Source organism: Carassius carassius, chromosome 40 (assembly GCF_963082965.1).
Source record: "Carassius carassius chromosome 40, fCarCar2.1, whole genome shotgun sequence".
Lineage (NCBI taxonomy): Eukaryota > Metazoa > Chordata > Actinopteri > Cypriniformes > Cyprinidae > Carassius > Carassius carassius.
This window is the reverse complement of record NC_081794.1, coordinates 19,072,797-19,090,734: the sequence shown is the minus strand read 5'-3', so window position 1 is coordinate 19,090,734 and position 17,938 is coordinate 19,072,797. Positions and strand designations below refer to the sequence as shown.

Here is a 17,938-nt window from a genome sequence, read left to right as displayed (position 1 = left end):
CTTCTGTGTTCCTTAACTTTGGAGGAGCCATGTTCTGCTAACCCTGAAAGCTGGAAGCCTGGAACCGGCCAGATGGTGGTGGCTGGAAGCCTGAAAGCCGGCCTGGTGGTAGTGGCTGAAAGCCTGGAGCTGAAAGGAAGATGGCTCTATTACCACCTGTAGGCCCAATCTCAATCCACCAAATATCACCCTTCAGTTTCACAATCCACTGCTTCAAACCATCAAAATGACTACACATCGATCACAAAATCTGTTCAGAAAGTTCCTTTTTGGAGGATGATAAGCAGGTCTGCAAATGTGATTGCTGAAACAACAATTGACAAACGGCAGCTCACAGTGTGCCTCTCCCTCTACTTATGTAACCATGGTTCCCTGAGTAGGGAACTTTGAACTGTGTCCTCTAGGGGTCGCTATGGGGAACACTTCATCGTTAACCGTGTCTGAAGCATACATTGAAAAAAACACCAACAACACATTGGCCGGCAACAACCCATGACGTCACTACCGGTGTGACTATAGTATAAATAGGCGCCGGCAGAACATGTCATCCACTTCTTCGTCTGAAGCTCATGTCCAAAGCATGGCAGGAAGCTAGAGGACACAGTGTCTCATTCCCTACTCAGGGAACCATGGTTACATAAGTAACCTTTGTTGTTTCCTTTCAAGGGAACTTCTAAATGCTTTCCTCTAGGGGTTGCTATGGGGAACAGTATACCCACACCACCATGCTGAGGGGAGTGCAGGCCAGAACTATGGCGAGCACTAAGTACCAACTCTACCATTTCCATAGGAGTTGCCCCTGGGACGTTAGACAGCTTTCCGTGACATTATCTCTTACGGCCAAAGGCCTAGGCTACATACCCAAACTTACCTATTAGGGCCAGACCCCTGAGCCCGGGGTAGAGCTCAAGGCTTGGAATCAAGAATATATTCCTTTAAAGGGATACAACCAAGAACCTAGCATCATACTTAGTCTTGGCCTGTCACACAGGGGCTACCGCTTGCTCTTGCATGAGCTTGCTGAAGGAGTTATCTCAGATCCCTAGTAGCAAGACCCTGTTTAAATAGGTATCCTGTGGATACACAGATAGAGTGGCACCCAAGATGAATGGGGCTTTTACCAGCTCAAGAAAGGGCATGAAGCAACTGTGCAAAGCCCTTACCATATAGGTTTTTAGAAAAGAATGCAGAGTGCAAGGGTGCAAACTTACCACAGTGTGGATATTAGAAAGTGCGCAAAGACTTCATGTGCACACTTACCATAACATGGATTTTAGTATACTGTTCTAAGGGGCTCTCATGGCACTCTGAAAGAGCAGTTCATAGATGGAATGGTACATCCCAAAAACAGCATGTTTGAGAGTCATCAACTTGATCTATGGTATAATGCTGGAGTGGCTATCATTAAATATCTAGCTGAGGTGAGGGGCAGACACCCAGCTCTTAAATGAGAGGGGAGCTCGACCTTCCACCTGTTCCAATGCTGGAACAGCTAGCAGTAATTTACTTAGCTGAGGGATTCTAAACCCAGCTCTCAATGAGAGAGGGGGCTCGACCTACAGCATGATCGTTATAATCAGAAGGGTAAGCGTACTGCAAGCTAGCCAAAAACTCAGCGCATCAGAGAGGCGGAGGTATGGCCTAGTTCACGAATGTTAGGGGAAAACTCCAAATTCAGAAAGGAGTAGCAGACTCATAGGCAACCCTTTTGGTAAAAGGGAGTGCTGCCAAGCTACCATGAGAACAGACCACGGAGTGAGGAATTCAACTGCTCAGAAGGGGAGAGAACTTGAGTGCCCAAAAGGAAGCACCATGCTCACAATAAACCTCAATGCTGAGGGGAGCGATGCTTCAGAGTGTGTTAATAGACACACTGGTTGAGTGGATCCCAAGGTACCGGGGTCTATTTTATTGTAAAATTTGTGTTTTTATTTTTTCCAAGCCAGAGCGCAGTATAATGTGGTTATCTGAGAAGGACATGATATAAACTATCTGTCAAACAACTGCAGACAGACCCACACTAAACATTTCCTATATTAACAAAAGGAAATTACTTATAGGGAGAAATTTCCCATCAGAGTCTTGGCATGTTCTCACTGCGACGTAACGCGCAGCATGCATTCAGCTCCCGCGGGAGCTAAACACGCTCCACCCAACCACTAGCTTTTCATAGAAATCAAGCGCGAACAAACTGCTCCCCCTCAGTAGTCCTGCGAATGCATCACAATGAGTGCAGCAGAGCGCATGCAACTCCCTCGAGAGCTGAACGCGCTTGCTCTTCATTACACACACACACACCTCAGCACGCAAGCCGTGTGAACTGCAGGTATCAGAGCAAAGCCTCTGGCGAGAAACATACACTCTTAAATGCTGTACGCTTCAAACTAAACAGTCAATGAAGATGAAGAAGAGGATGACGTGTTCACCCGGCGCCTACTTATACTATAGTCACACCGGTAGTGACATCATGGGCTGTTGCTGACCAACGTGTTGTTGGTGTTTTTCAATGTATGCTTCAGACACAGGTCACAACGAGGCGTCCCCCATAGCGACCCCTAGAGGACGCAGTTCTAAGTTCCCTTGAAAGGGAACCCACATATAATTATGTACAACTTGACAGAGATTTTAGATAGATAATTATTATATAGTTTGATAGACACACGCATTAAAAGCCCTCCATATTTCACACAAATCCACCCACACTGGCTAATTAGAGATTTCTGTCCTTGCCACTTGCCCTAAATGTATGCTCAGTAGTGTAGTTTGGGAAGATTGACACTCTGCTCTTAAACTAGCAAATATTTGTAAATCAACTATTAGTTCCAATGGTATAAGTAATAATAGGAAAATGTTATTGTTTAACAAGCTACCATTATCCAAAACAAACCGATCTGTGATAATGCAAGACCACATAATTGGAAAAATAGATGTTGTCTTGGTAAACTTCTAGTGTTCATGTTGCTAATCTGCTTATGTAACAGCCCTGCACCCAAATGTGACTAGGTACAATTTGGACAGTCCAGCTGAGAATTATAGTGTTCTTTAGGTGATGTCAGCTGAAACCTTCCTAAAACAAACACACCGTGGTCTATCTTTAATGATCAGTGCATCAGTTTATTTGTCATCACAGTACAAAAATAAATAAAAATAAGCAGAAACAAAATGCAAAAGTTACAGCAACAGATTTTCGTCTTTTTTTTTTTTTAAGAAAAAAAGTAACAGATCCGTAACCCCTCCCTCCCACCCGCCTGTCAAACTCTAGCCCGATACTATAGAGTCCTACCCTCTAATAAGCACGGCAATGCTCTGATCCTAGAAAATCAACTTGCACACATCACATTCTTCTATACAAATAGACTCGTTCGCGCTTGCACACTCATGCAATCCTTTTTTGTAACACTGTTTTCAGTTCAACAAAGAATTACGCAACAGATACAGAGAGAGTTTGACAGGAGTTTAATCTTTTACTTATCATTTTTTAAGTATTTTTCCTTGTTTCAAAGGACTACTCTGTGATGCAAGTGGGAAAATGGCACATTATTGTGGGCTGGGGGCAAGTAATAGCAGGCAAGCGGTGAAAAAGGGCTCACCTACTTCAGCCCCCACAACCTCAAACCCCTGCGGTCTCCTCAGACAAATCGCTCACAGAAAAGTGCAAGTCCCATATCCAAACCTTCCCTGGCACGTTTTAGAGTAAATTATTAGCTTCCTCGACCTTAAGTCACTTTAAGCAATGCAGCAGGGCAAGCAGTCTCACAGAATCCATCCATCCCACTTTCATATCATGAGAAGAACAGGCTTTTGCATGAATTAACAGAGACATAATAATGTTTGCTTATATGACTGTCACAATATTTTTTTTTAGTTTTCTTTTTTTTTGACTATAAAGAAAGAGATACATAACTACTGAAAGAAAGCATGCACAATTTAGCACTGTTGAGATGTTTTAAAGTGGGCAAATAGATCATATAACACATATTTTCCCTTGGTAACTCAGATCCACTTTGATTGATGCCATCAGTGTGGCTGTAAATTTAAGTTTGTAATATTTTATGTTACTTGCATTCTATTACATTTGCTCATCTCCAGAAATAGACTACATCTAATCCAGTTTAATGCCTGGAGCTTGATTTTGTCAGTGCTGTCAAGGGTTAATCACTCATGATTGCTATTGCAGTGCTGATATGTAGAACATCCCAACAGTACTTCACAGAGAAATTGGTTTCAGGTATTTCATGGTGATTGAAACCGATCGTCTGTCACTATGATGAATTACCTTGATGTTTCTCAGATCTGAAAATGGTCTTAAACTAAGCTCTTATAGATGTTATCGCCTTGAATAATTCATTTGAATGCAAATGTGTATTAGCCGTAATCTTCATTCCCACCAAAGGTAGCCATCGATCTAAATGCTGTTTTTTTTTAACAGCACGTTACTAAAATCTCTAAATGCTAAAGAGAAATGTGTGAAAATGATTAATAAACAACAATAAATTACGATTCCGATAGATACTTGTTAATGACAATCCTACTGTTCCAAAGTTTGCCGGCCTTTGGTATGTGTTTTTAGACCTACATGATTTTCATCTAAGGTATGGCACTGTTTTTGATACATTTACAGGCTTTTCTGTACAGAGCCCCCTGTTGAAACTAGTCTGAGTACAAAACAAAATGACAAAACAATGGCTCATTGAAGCAGGCATAGCAAGATCTTTTTTTTTTCATATTTCATTCCCTAAACACATATGCAGTCAGCTTTACAAAAAAAAAAAACAACTCAAAATACATCATCCGGCTTGAGTGTGTATTCAGATGAATACAGTTGTTTTTTTAAAAATGACGTAAACCACAGGAGAGATCTGTTTAACTCTGTAACATGGATGAAAATAAAGTAGGTCTTTCTTACAAATGTGCAGACAATCTCTCCTTTCTGTCCATCTGTATCAACAGCCACTGTGCAATGCTGGCCTCAAAGTCCTTTCCCTTTATTCTTTGTGTGTGGCTTGGGAACATAAACACGCTCAACCTGATGCTCAGACGCCCCTCTTCCCTTTTTGCAATTGGCTGTAACAGAATTTACAACATCAAAGTGTTTATCATTCAACGAGTGTCCGGTTTCATGGACACAGGAGAACAAGTGTCTGTTGATTATGAGTAAGTCTCCATTTCTGTTGAGTGGTGGCAAGGATCTTGGTGCAAGGTGTTCAGAAGTCAGCTTGACAACAGCTGGATTCCTGTCCACATTCAAAGTTGTGTTCTTTTTGTCACGTTGTGTCTTTTGAAGTCTTTTCTGACAGTGCTTTTAAATATTCACTAATTAAGAGCATTTGGTCCACTCAAGTCTGGCATTTCTTTATATTCAGGTCCAAAATTGCCATTGCTAAAGGTAATGAAAGACCCACTGCTCCTTTTGAACAACATTAGCATCACCCGTTGCTTCCTATAAAATGTATGAATGTGAATAATACAGTGAAGGATATCGCATTTTTCATTCTACCCATGTAGGAGCAAAATAAATGTATAGATCACCCAAAAACGAAAATTGTGTTGTCATTTACTCACACTCTAAAAGAAGGAAAGACAAAAGGAGATACTTTTTTCTTCCATTAACAACATTTCCATTCTCCAAAAAGTGCTTTATTGTGGAAAATAGTTTTTTAGATGTTAAAAAAATGTTCTTTATAATGATAGAAATTGCTTGTTAAGAACTGAAATAACTAAAAATAGTTCTTCAGCGGTATTACTGTGAGAATCTGCTCTTGGAGCCTTTATTTTGAATAGCCTACAATGAGAGTCAAAGGGGTCCAACAGGGTTGTTTGGACCCCGTTGTTTCTGGACTAAGAAACACTGAGAAATTTTTAAGAAATATCTTCTTCTGTGTTGCAAAGGGCATACAGGTTTGGAACAACATCAGGGTGAATAGATTTCTCAGAATTTCCATTTTTGACTGAACTACCCCAGGAAAAAAAATGCCAGACGAGAGTGACACCAAAGACATCTCCAGAGCCCCCTCACCGGTCCAGGCCAATGAGCAGACGACTCCTCTCCTCCTCCCTCTGACTCTCGTTTTTGAGGTCTGCAAAGACCTGGGTGAAATAGTGAGGATCCGAGTTGATCTGCAGCATCTTGGCACTCATCATGTTGATGATGGACAGGCAGCGATCCCAGAATGTTTCTTTGGAGGTCTCCACCAGGAATGGCTTGAGAGGGTATGAGATTTCATTGCCCATGTAAGAGTAAGAAAGGTAGAGGCAGGTCAGCAGTATGGCCTGCAGCTCGTGCTCCGTAGCCACTTCAGAGGAGACCACATCGCGGCAGAGCATGTAGACAAAAACCACATTGGCTGGTGTGATGAAGCCCTGGTCCTGCCACCCCTGGAGCAGCAGAGAACGATCCACGCTACGGAGCCACAGCACTGGGTCGGTGGGAGAAAGGTGCTTGAGTCTGTAGCACCTCCGGCAGAGGAACTCTCCCAAACAGCGGAGCAACTCGCTGGTGGATGCTTGGACGATCACCCTCTTAGGTGTCCCGGGAACAACGTTGGAGTTGGAAAGAGGCGCCTTCTTGACCGAGGAAGCTGTGTTGTTGGAGTTTTTGGAGCCTTGGTTTGATGGACTCGACTGGTCCTGTGTAAAGGCGGAGAGATTTGCGCAAGACTGTGACTTCTTGAGGTTCTCATTGTTGAGGTGAGAAACATTGTTCTGGTAGCCAGTATTAGGCTGCACCTTCTTAGACCCCTTTTTCTTAGCTGAGACGGCTACTATTCGTTTCCATGGCAGAACGTTGATGAGTGGGTGCCGCTTAAGGTTCTTGTCCTTGGCGTTCTTGCTGTTCTGAACCGCCGTGTAGTGGCCCACGGTGGCCGGGCCATCCTCAAACAGGGCAGCCTTCCGGTAGCTGGGTGAAAGTGATAGTACGGTTCCCATGATGCTGGGAGCAGGTTATCAGAATCTCAAGGTTAGGGGTCAGCTAAAGAAGGTGCCAAACTGGAGCCCCACTGCTTCCTGGGACTAATTCAATTTGTGTTAGACATCCAAATTTAGGTTGGTGCTCTAATTAAAGAAGAATGACAATGGGATATATGAGAGCAGTGCCTGTAAAACAAAAAGCATGTATAAATACATATCAAATTGCTGTTTTCCTGACACCTTTTAATGGAGCAATTATATAAGTATTTTGATTAACATTGCATATTTTTTCACACTGCAGAATGCAGTGTATGCGGAACAATTGTGCAAAATATATTGTCTTTAGAATAAAAGATGCATTATAATATAATACTAGTAAATTTTATCTTCATGATATAGATCTAATTGTTTCCTTTTTAAATTTCTTGTCATTGTTATGTTAAATTTGAAACAAAATTCAACAACACAAATAAAGTATTATAGGATTATACCTGTAGTAGTGCCCTAACAACATAAAACTGTGTTCTTGCCTGGAAATTAGGCCTTTTGTTTTCATTAAAATAATCTTAAATTATTAATGCTATATCCAAGATGATTTGACAATGAGTTTTCTCAGGTGTCAAATAATTATCATAAGTCAAAAATGTCCATATATTATGGATATTTGTGTATCCTGTTCTACACATGTAAACTTAAAATTGCCTTTTTTATTATTTCTTGGTGGTTTAAATTTGACTACAGCAATCTACTCTACTTTATAAACAGGCCTTATAAAGGTATTGCGTCATAGATTAAAGTAAGAGGCATAGATCCTTCATTCCTTGAAATGCACTCACAATAATACAATAATACTTTTCTACAATATAAACAATTGATTTTTGTGTGTGGATCTACCACACTTATAATATCATAATTTACAGCCCACGTTTATAAAAAAAAAATAACACAGCAAACTCAAACCCGACAATGAACATAAATAAAGACAACGCCATGATTGCAGATTCCACTGTTTACTGCCCTCTTGTAAATAGTGACTCCACTGTATCAGCGCAAATTTGCATTTAATAGTAAATTTAATATTTTCATTCCTCATTCAATGAATGTTTGTAGATGATTTAACAAAACAAACAAAAACAACAACAACAAAAATCCCTGTTTTGCTACTATAATGTATTTGTAAAACATCTGTTTTGCTACTATAATGTATTTGTACGTTGCTCAAACATATCGTCCACTGTCCAAGGTTCTGAAAATGTGTGATCCTCCCTGCGATGTTTACATGAACACGAGAGATTACTGACACTCGTTTTCATCATAACGTCAACAAAATTAGAATATAGAGAGACCGATAAATCAACAAATACATGCTAACCAAGCCAGCTTACAATTCCCATATGAATACAGTAATGTATTTAAAATACGACCAACAATCAAGCAAATATAAGACCTATGAACACAGAAGCTTCGATGAAAAACAGCTCACCTACAGGAATCTGCTCTCCTCCACGATGCTTTTGCAAAACAAGAGCCGCAGTAATGGCTGTCTGGGTTTATCCTTGATATACTGCGCATCAAGGAGATGCAAAAACAGCCACCCCAAATAAAAATATTTAATATAAGGATTGTCAGGAAGCCTAAATTCCAATGGAATAATAGGCTTTTAATCAAACAAAACAATCTTCACGTCTTGTCGGTGGTCTCTGTAGGCGCTCCAGTGGTCTGGGGATGCTGGATGTCTCCTTTGGTTGGTGATGCTGAGAACTGTGAAGCTGTGCTATTGGTCCACACCAGCAGATACGGGATTTAGGTTGATGTGTTAGAGCCGCGCTCGCGCACTGTGTACTGCCGTCAGAAAACCTGTGCTTAGAGCGCCTCCCTGTGCTGTGTGCTTCATTTAGGGACGTTGCTTAGCCTACTGCCCCGCCTTCGCGCAGTTGTCAATCACAACAAACTTTTAGACTTGGAGGTCATTTTAGGTAAGGATATTAAAAATGAACAGAATAAAGTGACAGCTATGTATTTATAATTATAGCTATAGGGCCAACAGGCAGCCTAGATTTGTCTAAAATATTTTAGATTGTCCTCCAGGTAAATAAACATAATTTGATGTAATATTTATGTAAATAGAATGTGTATATATTTACTACATAATTATTTAACTACTATTTAAGTATAACGGTCTCCTACATTATTGATCATCACTGCGACAAGCTTTTCAAAAAAGTGTGGGCAGATTATTTGGCTTTTTTCTGGATTTGGTAACTATTATTATATTTTTGCTTCACCGTATAGAAAAGTCACCACAGTATTTTTTTTAATTTTTTAAACCATTTTTGTTATAAACTTTTTTAAGAACTAAAAAAGACCAGGTAACTTTGAATGAAAATTTCTAGTGTTAGCTACTGGAATAATGTTTGTTCTTAATTTTGAAAGAACTTTGTCAGAATGTTAATAATTAATTAGCTACTTTATCGTTCCTTGTTAGCAGAGTTTGTGTTTTCATTCAGCAGAAGCACATAAACAGGCAGGATGGTCAATGGCATAAGGATAACCATACACCAGGCTACCTTATGTATTATTATAAATCAATAATAACAAATTAATCGTGCACTAGAAAAGTAAAAGCCAAAAATACTACAAAACCCAGACTGCCACCGCAGGCACGCACGCAAGTACGTGTTGGCGCACTTCCGGCTGGGCTCGCAAGTGCTTGTGGGTAGTGAGATTTTTGAATAGGGAAGATGGCAGCCGCGGCAGTGGTGGAGTTTCAGAGAGCTCAGTCTCTCATCAGCACGGACAGAAACGCTTCTATTGACATTTTTCATTCAATAGGTAAAACTGTCTTTAGATTGTTTGTTAAAAATTTACTTTTCGCTTTGCATGGCTACATTAATGCTTCATTATTAGGAAGGTTGGTGGGCCATGAACCGGTGCTGACTCACTGTACTGTGTGCGTGCGCACGTCTCAAAACCCAGTGAGCTGCCTCCATAGGCAGCATATTTGGACCTTATTACCGTGTTCGGAAGTTCGAATCGAGCATACAATAAAGACCGCTGTTTTTGGGCTTCTTGTCCGTGTTTTAACGTTTGAATCGAACGTTCGAACCGACCTCCGATTCGCTAAAAACTGTCTAACTAGGCAGCTCACTATGTTTTGAGACACAGCCAGTGTGTGTGGACAGTTAGCCTGCAATATTAGCCACCCTTCCAGGACAAGGCGCATTTTATCACATATAGCAATATTTAAATTTTGTATTAATTATGGCTCCACGGATGACATATATTTCGAGATTGGCGTATTTTGACAATCTTAACTTGATTGACGTGTTTAATACCAACCCTTAAGCAAGCTTTGGCATTTCTGTTTTTGCTGTCGTGACATTGGTCGTGAGATTTGTTGCTTTCTCTGTTTGGATGCTGAAATCATAATTATTATATATTTTAATTAAATAAATGGCCTTGCAAATTAGGGAATAACGCGCAGTCTTAGATTAAATAACTAGTTTGTTAGACTTAAAGCGGCGTTTTTGTTGTTGTTGTTTTTTCTGACTGATTAGAACTTTTGACGATTATGTGCCATCTTATGTTTTTGTCGTCTCCAAGACCTGTTAAGTTATTTTAATCTCAACTGGATTCTTGTTTTCGTCTTTAACTTATGAGTACCATAATGACTATTGGTTTCAAATTAGATTAAATTAGATAACTAGGCTTATGTACTTGGTTATTATTAAGCAAGCCATTCTTAAAGGTGAAATTTATAGTTTTTTAGACATTAAAGTTTTCAACTAGATAAATGACAGACAGATATAAGCAAGCAATATGTAGATTGATTTTTCCGAAAACACTGACGTCAAAATATTACTTTTATTTTGGGCACCCTGACAAACCCAAAACAGCAACAATGGCTCAGCCAATGTCAGGAGTTGGGGGCGGTATATATGTATTGTTCTACCAATGGCTGATGGGGGAGTGTTCAGGGAAAGCTGTTGAAAGTCATTAGAAGGGTCAGTTGAAACTACACACTTTATCTATAAAGGTACATTCACTAATTAGCTTTTTTCCTCTCTTAATTAAACGGCTATTGTGATAAATATAATTAAAAAGGTTAAACTCACATGAGATTATTAAGACACAAATGGATGCTTAATTGTTTCTTGAATGTGCTACTTACAAATGTGTTTTAAATTTACACCAGTTATACCAAACAGTCATTATCTAACACACTTGATGTTTTTGTTCCGTCACTATATAAAGGCTATATCTGTCATTTAGAATTTTGTATTATATTACTCATTTTGTATATACGTTTTTATTTTAATTGCAACAGCAGCATACATTATAATATATATATATATATATATTTAAAATATTCAGGTTTATTCTTTCATATTAATGGGAAATTTTATGAAAGGTCGTCGTTGGCCTTAGTTACTACTTAACTTTGTATTTTCACTTTGTCTTGATTTTTCAGTGAGACGAGATGTCCAGGATGATGATGAAGAGGCAGTTCGTGTCAAGGAGCAGAGCATCCTGGAGTTGGGCACTCTCCTGGCTAAGACGGGACAAGCTGCAGGTTGGGATCGACATTCTGGGTTGATGCTGTTTCTGCTATAGAAATGTTTTACTTTGTTGTGACACATCATTATCATTGCATGTTACTTTAGAGCTTGGTGGCCTGCTGAAATTTGTAAGGCCTTTCCTGATCTCCATAAGCAAGGCAAAGGCAGCACGGTTGGTGCGCTCTCTCCTGGATCTGTTTCTGGACATGGAGGCTGCCACGGGCCAGGAGGTTGAGCTGTGCCTGGAATGCATTGAATGGGCTAAAGCTGAGAAAAGAACCTTCCTCAGACAAGCCCTAGAGGTAAACAAATCTTGCATAAACAGCTTTGGATTGTCATGCCAATCAACCAGTAATTAATCATGAATCACTAATTCCAGCTCTAAGATCTGAGTGGATGCCATAAAAGAACCTATTTATGTTGAACTGAACTGACTTCAAGTGAATTGTACAGGTGCATCTCAATAAATTAGAATGTGTTGGAAAAGTTTTGTGATCTCAACAAATTAGAATATGGTGACATGGCAATCAGCTAATCAACTCAAAACACCCGCAAATGTTTCCTGTGCATTCAAAATGGTCTCTCAGTTTGGTTCACTAGGCTGCACAATCATGGGGAAGACTGCTGACCTGCCAGTTGTCCAGAAGATAATCATTGACACACTTCACAAGGAGGGTAAGCCACAAACATTCATTGCCAAAGAAGCTGGCTGTTCACAGAGTGCTGTATCCAAGCAAGTTTACAGAGAGTTGAGTGGAAGGAAAAAGTGTGGAAGAAAAAGATGCACAACCAACCAAGAGAACTGCATCCTTATGAGGATTGTCAAGCAAAATCAATTCAAGAATTTGAGTGAACTTCACAAGGCTGGGGTCAAGGCATCAAGAGCCACCACACACAGAAGTGTCAAGGAATTTGCTGAACCACAGACAACGTCAGAGGAGTCTTACCTGACTGTTGCCAAGTGGTCCAAAGTCCTCTTTTCAGATGAGAGCAAGTTTTGCTCCATTGTGTTTTTTTTTTTTAACCAAAGTCACTGCACCCATTTACAAAAAATTGTAAGCGCTTCATGCTTCCTTCTGTGCTGACCAGCTTTTTGAAGATGCAGATTTCATTTTTCCAGCAGGATTTGGCACCTGCCCACACTGCCAAAAGCACCAAAAGTTGGTTAAATGACCATGGTGTTGGTGTGCTTGACTGGCCAGCAAACTCACCAGACCTGAACCCCATCGAGAATCTATGGGGCATTGTCAACAGGAAAATGAGAAACAAGAGACCAAACAATGTAGATGAGCTGAAGGGCACTATCAAAGAAACCTGGGCTTCCATACACCTCAGCAGTGCCATAAACTGATCACCTCCATGCCACGCCTAATTGAGGCAGTAATTAAAGCAAAAGAAGCCCCTACCAAATATTGAGTATATTATTGGTCTTATGAAGTATTCTAATTTGTTGAGATAGTGAATTGGTGGGGTTTGTTAAATGTGAGCCAAAATCATCACAATTAAAAGAACCCGAAGACTTAAACTACTTCAGTCTGTGTGCGTTGAATTGAATACACAAGTTTCACAGTTTGAGTTGAATTACTGAAATAAATGAACTTTTCCATGACATTCTAATTTATTGAGATGCACAATTATATTACTACACCATATTAATACAAAACCTTAAAGCGGTGAACATATAAATGCAATAAGTCTCTCCATGTGTTGCATTGTTTTTTTCCACAATTTTTCACTTTCTTATAAGAAAACAAAGTAAACCTGTAAATTTTGTCCTTTTGTGACTTGATAATGTTATTATGCAGTTTTTATTTATAAGATTATCTCAACGGCCATTAGATAAGATTGCTATCATGACATTTAAACATATTCTTAACTAAATTAATGAATCAAATGAACTAGCAGTAGACAACAATATAGTTTATCATTATTCCTTCTTTTTTTTCATCAGGCTCGACTCATTTCACTCTACTTTGACACAAAGAGATATCAGGAAGCCCTTCAGCTGGGTAAGAATAATGTAGAAAAATAAATGTGTGCATGTAGTGGGATTCAAACATCTGAGCCAAATACTAAGAAATTCATGTTCTTTGTCAATATTATATATATATATATATATATATATATATATATATATATATATATATATATATATATATACAGATTATGATTTCAATTTTAATTAGAAAATTACAAAATATAAGCATCCTCACTAGTGTACTCTGTTTTTTCGGATCGCACTGTATTTTTGTTGTACACTGTAGTACTTGTGCTTGAAACTTTCACCAGAGACATTCGCTGTTCTTTATCTTTAGGTACCCAATTGCTACAGGAGCTGAAGAAGATGGATGACAAAGCTCTGCTGGTGGAGGTTCAGCTGCTGGAGAGTAAAACCTACCACGCTCTCAGCAACCTTCCTAAAGCCAGGGCTGCCCTCACCTCAGCCAGGACCACCGCCAATGCCATTTACTGTCCCCCAAAGCTCCAAGCGGCTCTTGATATGCAGTCAGGCAAGTCTCATTTCTCAGTTTAGTGGTCTGCTAGTGTGTTTGAAATTGAAATTGTCTTTCTTATTGGTATGTGACCATTTCACCCTTGTACTCCAGGCATCATCCATGCAGCTGGGGAGAAAGATTGGAAAACTGCCTACTCTTACTTCTTTGAGGCTTTTGAGGGCTACGACTCCATCAACAGCCCCAGGGCAGTCACTGCACTGAAATACATGCTCCTCTGCAAGATCATGCTCAGCTTGTAAGTGAGATAACCACTTAAAGTTTATCACTGTTTGTGTGTGGGAGGCCACAGGATCATACAGCAGTCATTGTGTTGGTTATGCCAAGCTCTGTTATGTAACACTGCCTTACTAAGTAATACTAAGCTCTCATATCTTCAGTACATAAATCATCACCTACGCTTAATGACTTCAAGCTTAAGTCTATAAAAGTGTAGCACGTATTAAATCACAGATTATACACTACTGTTCAAAAGTTTGGGGTTAAGATTTTTAAAAATATTTTAAAGATGTCTCTTATGCTCATTAAAGCTGTGTTTATTTGATTAAAGATACAGTAAAACCTTTTCAATTTAAAATAGCTTTTTTTGTTTGTTAATATATGGGGGGAAAAACTATATATAATATTCATTTCTGTGATGGCAAAGTTTTGAATGTAGAAATTACATTATAAATGTCTTTACTGTCACTTTTGATCATTATAATGCATCTCTGCTGAATAAAAGTATTCATTTCTTTTCTTCCAGGCCAGAAGAGGTACAGTCATTGATCAGTGGCAAACTGGCTCTGCGATATGCAGGGCGACAGGTGAGATCATTAATATTCCAGTGTCTTTTTATTGATTACCTCTTACAAACAAATGCTCTGCAGCAGCACTTCATGGTTCTTTTTGTGCCATGCCTTTATATTTGCTTTTAACAACCTGCTACACATTTTATTCTGAGCAAGTGCTCATTTATAGTTGTGCCCTGTAATTATTTCTCCATCAGACTGATGCACTGAAATGTATAGCACAAGCCAGCAAGAACAGATCATTAGCAGATTTTGAAAAGGTGAGACTTTGACTCTCTGTATACATTTTTAATTGAAGTCTTTGATATCATGCTTAGCATTCTGCTTGCTCTTTCACACATAAAGGCCCTGACAGAGTACACTAAAGAGCTGAGGGACGACCCCATCATCAACACACATTTGGCCAAGCTTTATGACAATTTGCTGGAACAGAATCTCATTCGGGTCATTGAGCCCTTTTCCAGAGTACAGGTAGTGTGTGCATGAATGTTTTCATCTGAAAGTGTATCTTTTGTTTTTTAATGGTATGTTTTTGAAGACTTAATTTATAAAGAACCAAAGCTTACAACCTTTTTCTCTATTTTTAAGATAACACACATAGCAGGCCTCATCAAACTTTCAAAGGTACGAACTGTTTCCTTCTGTTCATAAGGTTTTATCCAGAGGTCATGCATCACTGTTTCCAGGTCCAGATGGTCCTTCAAATGTCAAAACCAAACAACAAATAGCTCTATTAGACACTTATAGTACGCTGTAGTACTATCAAAATAAATCATGCTTTTAAAAGCTCAACTTGAAGGTATGATATAAATGAACTGTACTCATAAACACAGAAACAGAGTAGAGGCTTAGACATGGAAACAGTATTATTGGATGGTCAATATGTCATGACAAGTGGATGGTTTCTACACAGGATTGCAGCCTTCAATGCCACCAAAAAATAACAACAAATTGATAAGTTATGAAATGAAGATTGACTATATTACAATGTATGATCACTAAAATATACATCTCTTTCTGTAATTTTTTTGTTTGTTTGTTTCCCACAGGATGATGTTGAGAGGAAACTGTCACAGATGATCTTGGACAAAAAATTTCATGGTTTGTCTTTTTTATTTTATTGTATTATTATTAAAAAATGTAAAAAAAACAAATATGTTTTTGACTGTTGAGCATGTCATTGATTAACCATGACACCACAGCACTGATTTCATTCCCTCATTTTAAAGAGGCCAATTGATGCTATTTTAAAGGGTCATTATTTTGATTATTGCTTGTACTAGAATAGATTAATGTGGAAAATGTTCTAATTGAGTTTGTACAAAGCTTCTCTGTGCCAAAAAGCCTATAATAACAAATAATAACACTTATCCATGAGTCTCCTAATCATTTCCTGCTCCTCTACAGTATGTAACTAAATCTAATAAAAGTGGCAAAATCCCTTGAATTCATTTGCCAGATGGAATTCTACTGTTGCAGGCATTCTTGACCAAGGTGAAGGAGTGCTCATCATATTCGAAGAGCCCCCTGTGGACAAGACTTACGAGGCAGCTCTAGAAACCATACAGAACATGAGCAAAGTTGTGGATTCACTGTACAACAAGGCTAAGAAGTTAACATAGGTGAGGAGCTTTAAAGAATCAAATGCACACACAAATATTTTGCTCGCTAAACATCCATGTTTGTTATGAAATATGGGTCATTCATTTATCTGTTTATCTTCATGTTTCTCTCCCGCAGAATAAACGTCAGAAGCTGCTGCTGTGTGAAATGGTTGTATGCGTGAGTTTGCCTGTGTGTGTGGAACTTTTTTTTCTCACAGCAAAAAGGGACAACCTTGAGCAAGACCTACTTGTTCCCCAGTTGAGAGTTTTTAATGTTTCTTTTCTTTCAAATGGACAATTTCATCTTTCTGATCCTCTGAATTTTTTTTTTGTTCTTCTCTGTATCTCTCAACGGCCAACACAGGCCATCAGGGAATGTTGTACAACTACAATAAAATCCTAAAATGTCATATAGAACTGTATAGCTCTTCTACATTTAAAGTTTTTTAATTCCAGCAACTTTGTGATACAGACTCTTGGGTCTCGGTTATCTGCGGTTCATCGGTTGTTTGCCGTAGTGCATATCTTTTTCATTTTTTCTTCATTTTATGGATGCACATTCTAAATGATTGTTGTAGATGAGAGATTCAAAGGAACTTGGCTGTAAGGAAGAGGCTCTGTAATAAGCACAGTTGCCAATCATATTACAACACGTACTAGAAATTATTTTCTAAGTTCGTCCGATCGAGTATTGTTTGCCGTTTACTTTTGCAGTATACAGTCTTTACAGTTTTTTATTTACAGTGTACTGTTTGCCAAGTAGGGTGGTTATATTAAAGGGCCCATTCCTACAAAGGTTTTAGTCTTTGATTAAAATAACCTTTCCCCAACACACACGTCTGCACTGAAGTTTATTCTTTTTCATTCATTCTTTTATTTTTATTTTTTTTATTTTTTTTTCAATGCAAACTCCATTTCTAGTTTGCCAGCAGTAGACCATCATATAAGTAAAATAACCTCAATTTTTTTTTTAATTCAATGTTTGGATTTTTTTGTAACTGTTTTTCTGTAAATGTTTACATTCACACATCCTTTGGAAAAATAATTTTCATTTATGTTCAGTGTGCAATTATAAATATTCAACAACAAAAAAGTAATTCTTGTGGGAGAATGATGTTTTTAAATGAATTTTTAAAGTCCAGTGTTGATTTGAGAGCTTCCTGCATGTGATTGTGATTGATTTGTAGTGCCGATCTAGCATTGATCATTGACATTTAGAATTTAGTGAGACATTAAACACACAGAAAAACAACTTTTATTTAATTTTTTTTGTGCCTAACAATGAAAAGTGGTCCACAGAAGTCCTCTGTCCAAAGCTCGATTATTGAAATCTTGCTATAAGCAGATTTCAGTTCAAGGAAAATGACTGTTTTATATTTGTATGAGTTGACCTGTTCACTAATTAAAGTGTTTTGGTTATATTTATTGGTTTTAAGGGAAATTATCCTTATCCCTTGTTTGTGCATGAATATAATTGGGCAATTTTCTTAGTGTGGAAGCAGGTTTGTTTTGCTATGTGTGTTTTCTTGTTGGGCATTTTCACAACAAATACATTGGGATTG

The 17,938-nt window shown here is 38.6% G+C and overlaps 2 protein-coding genes across 5 annotated transcripts; one reads left to right on the top strand and one right to left on the bottom strand.

Annotated features, from left to right (window-relative positions):
• Positions 1 to 5,864: 5,864 nt before the first annotated feature.
• On the bottom strand, positions 5,865 to 8,688 carry cdk5r1b (cyclin dependent kinase 5, regulatory subunit 1b (p35)). Of its 4 annotated transcripts, none has more exons than XM_059532384.1 (2): positions 8,393 to 8,688; positions 5,865 to 7,095 (listed from the first exon to the last, which is right to left on the bottom strand). In XM_059532384.1, the coding sequence occupies exon 2, from the start codon at positions 6,925 to 6,927 to the stop codon at positions 6,013 to 6,015; it is 915 nt and encodes a 304-aa protein (XP_059388367.1). In that variant the 5' UTR covers positions 6,928 to 7,095; positions 8,393 to 8,688; the 3' UTR covers positions 5,865 to 6,012. The 4 variants fall into 4 exon arrangements, with proteins under 4 accessions (XP_059388367.1, XP_059388370.1, XP_059388369.1 ...); XM_059532387.1 differs by having other exon boundaries at positions 5,865 to 7,053; XM_059532386.1 differs by having other exon boundaries at positions 8,397 to 8,688.
• An 893-nt stretch (positions 8,689 to 9,581) lies between these two features.
• On the top strand, positions 9,582 to 17,208 carry psmd11b (proteasome 26S subunit, non-ATPase 11b). Its single transcript, XM_059532383.1, has 13 exons — positions 9,582 to 9,741; positions 11,381 to 11,482; positions 11,574 to 11,770; positions 13,420 to 13,477; positions 13,784 to 13,978; positions 14,075 to 14,219; positions 14,727 to 14,787; positions 14,970 to 15,032; positions 15,118 to 15,243; positions 15,361 to 15,396; positions 15,822 to 15,873; positions 16,252 to 16,394; positions 16,513 to 17,208. Exons 1-12 carry the CDS (start codon positions 9,651 to 9,653, stop codon positions 16,392 to 16,394), a joined length of 1,269 nt encoding a protein of 422 aa, XP_059388366.1. The 5' UTR covers positions 9,582 to 9,650; the 3' UTR covers positions 16,513 to 17,208.
• The last annotated feature ends 730 nt before the right edge of the window (positions 17,209 to 17,938 follow it).

Bases quoted from the DNA above. Each gene is read 5' to 3' on its own strand.
- cdk5r1b (XM_059532384.1), bottom strand. From the start codon at position 6,927: ATGGGAACCGTACTATCACTTTCACCCAGCTACCGGAAGGCTGCCCTG.
- psmd11b (XM_059532383.1), top strand. From the start codon at position 9,651: ATGGCAGCCGCGGCAGTGGTGGAGTTTCAGAGAGCTCAGTCTCTCATC. The intron at 15,033-15,117 runs GTGAGACTTTGA...TCACACATAAAG, and splicing joins CATTAGCAGATTTTGAAAAG to GCCCTGACAGAGTACACTAA. The intron at 15,244-15,360 runs GTAGTGTGTGCA...TCTATTTTTAAG, and splicing joins AGCCCTTTTCCAGAGTACAG to ATAACACACATAGCAGGCCT.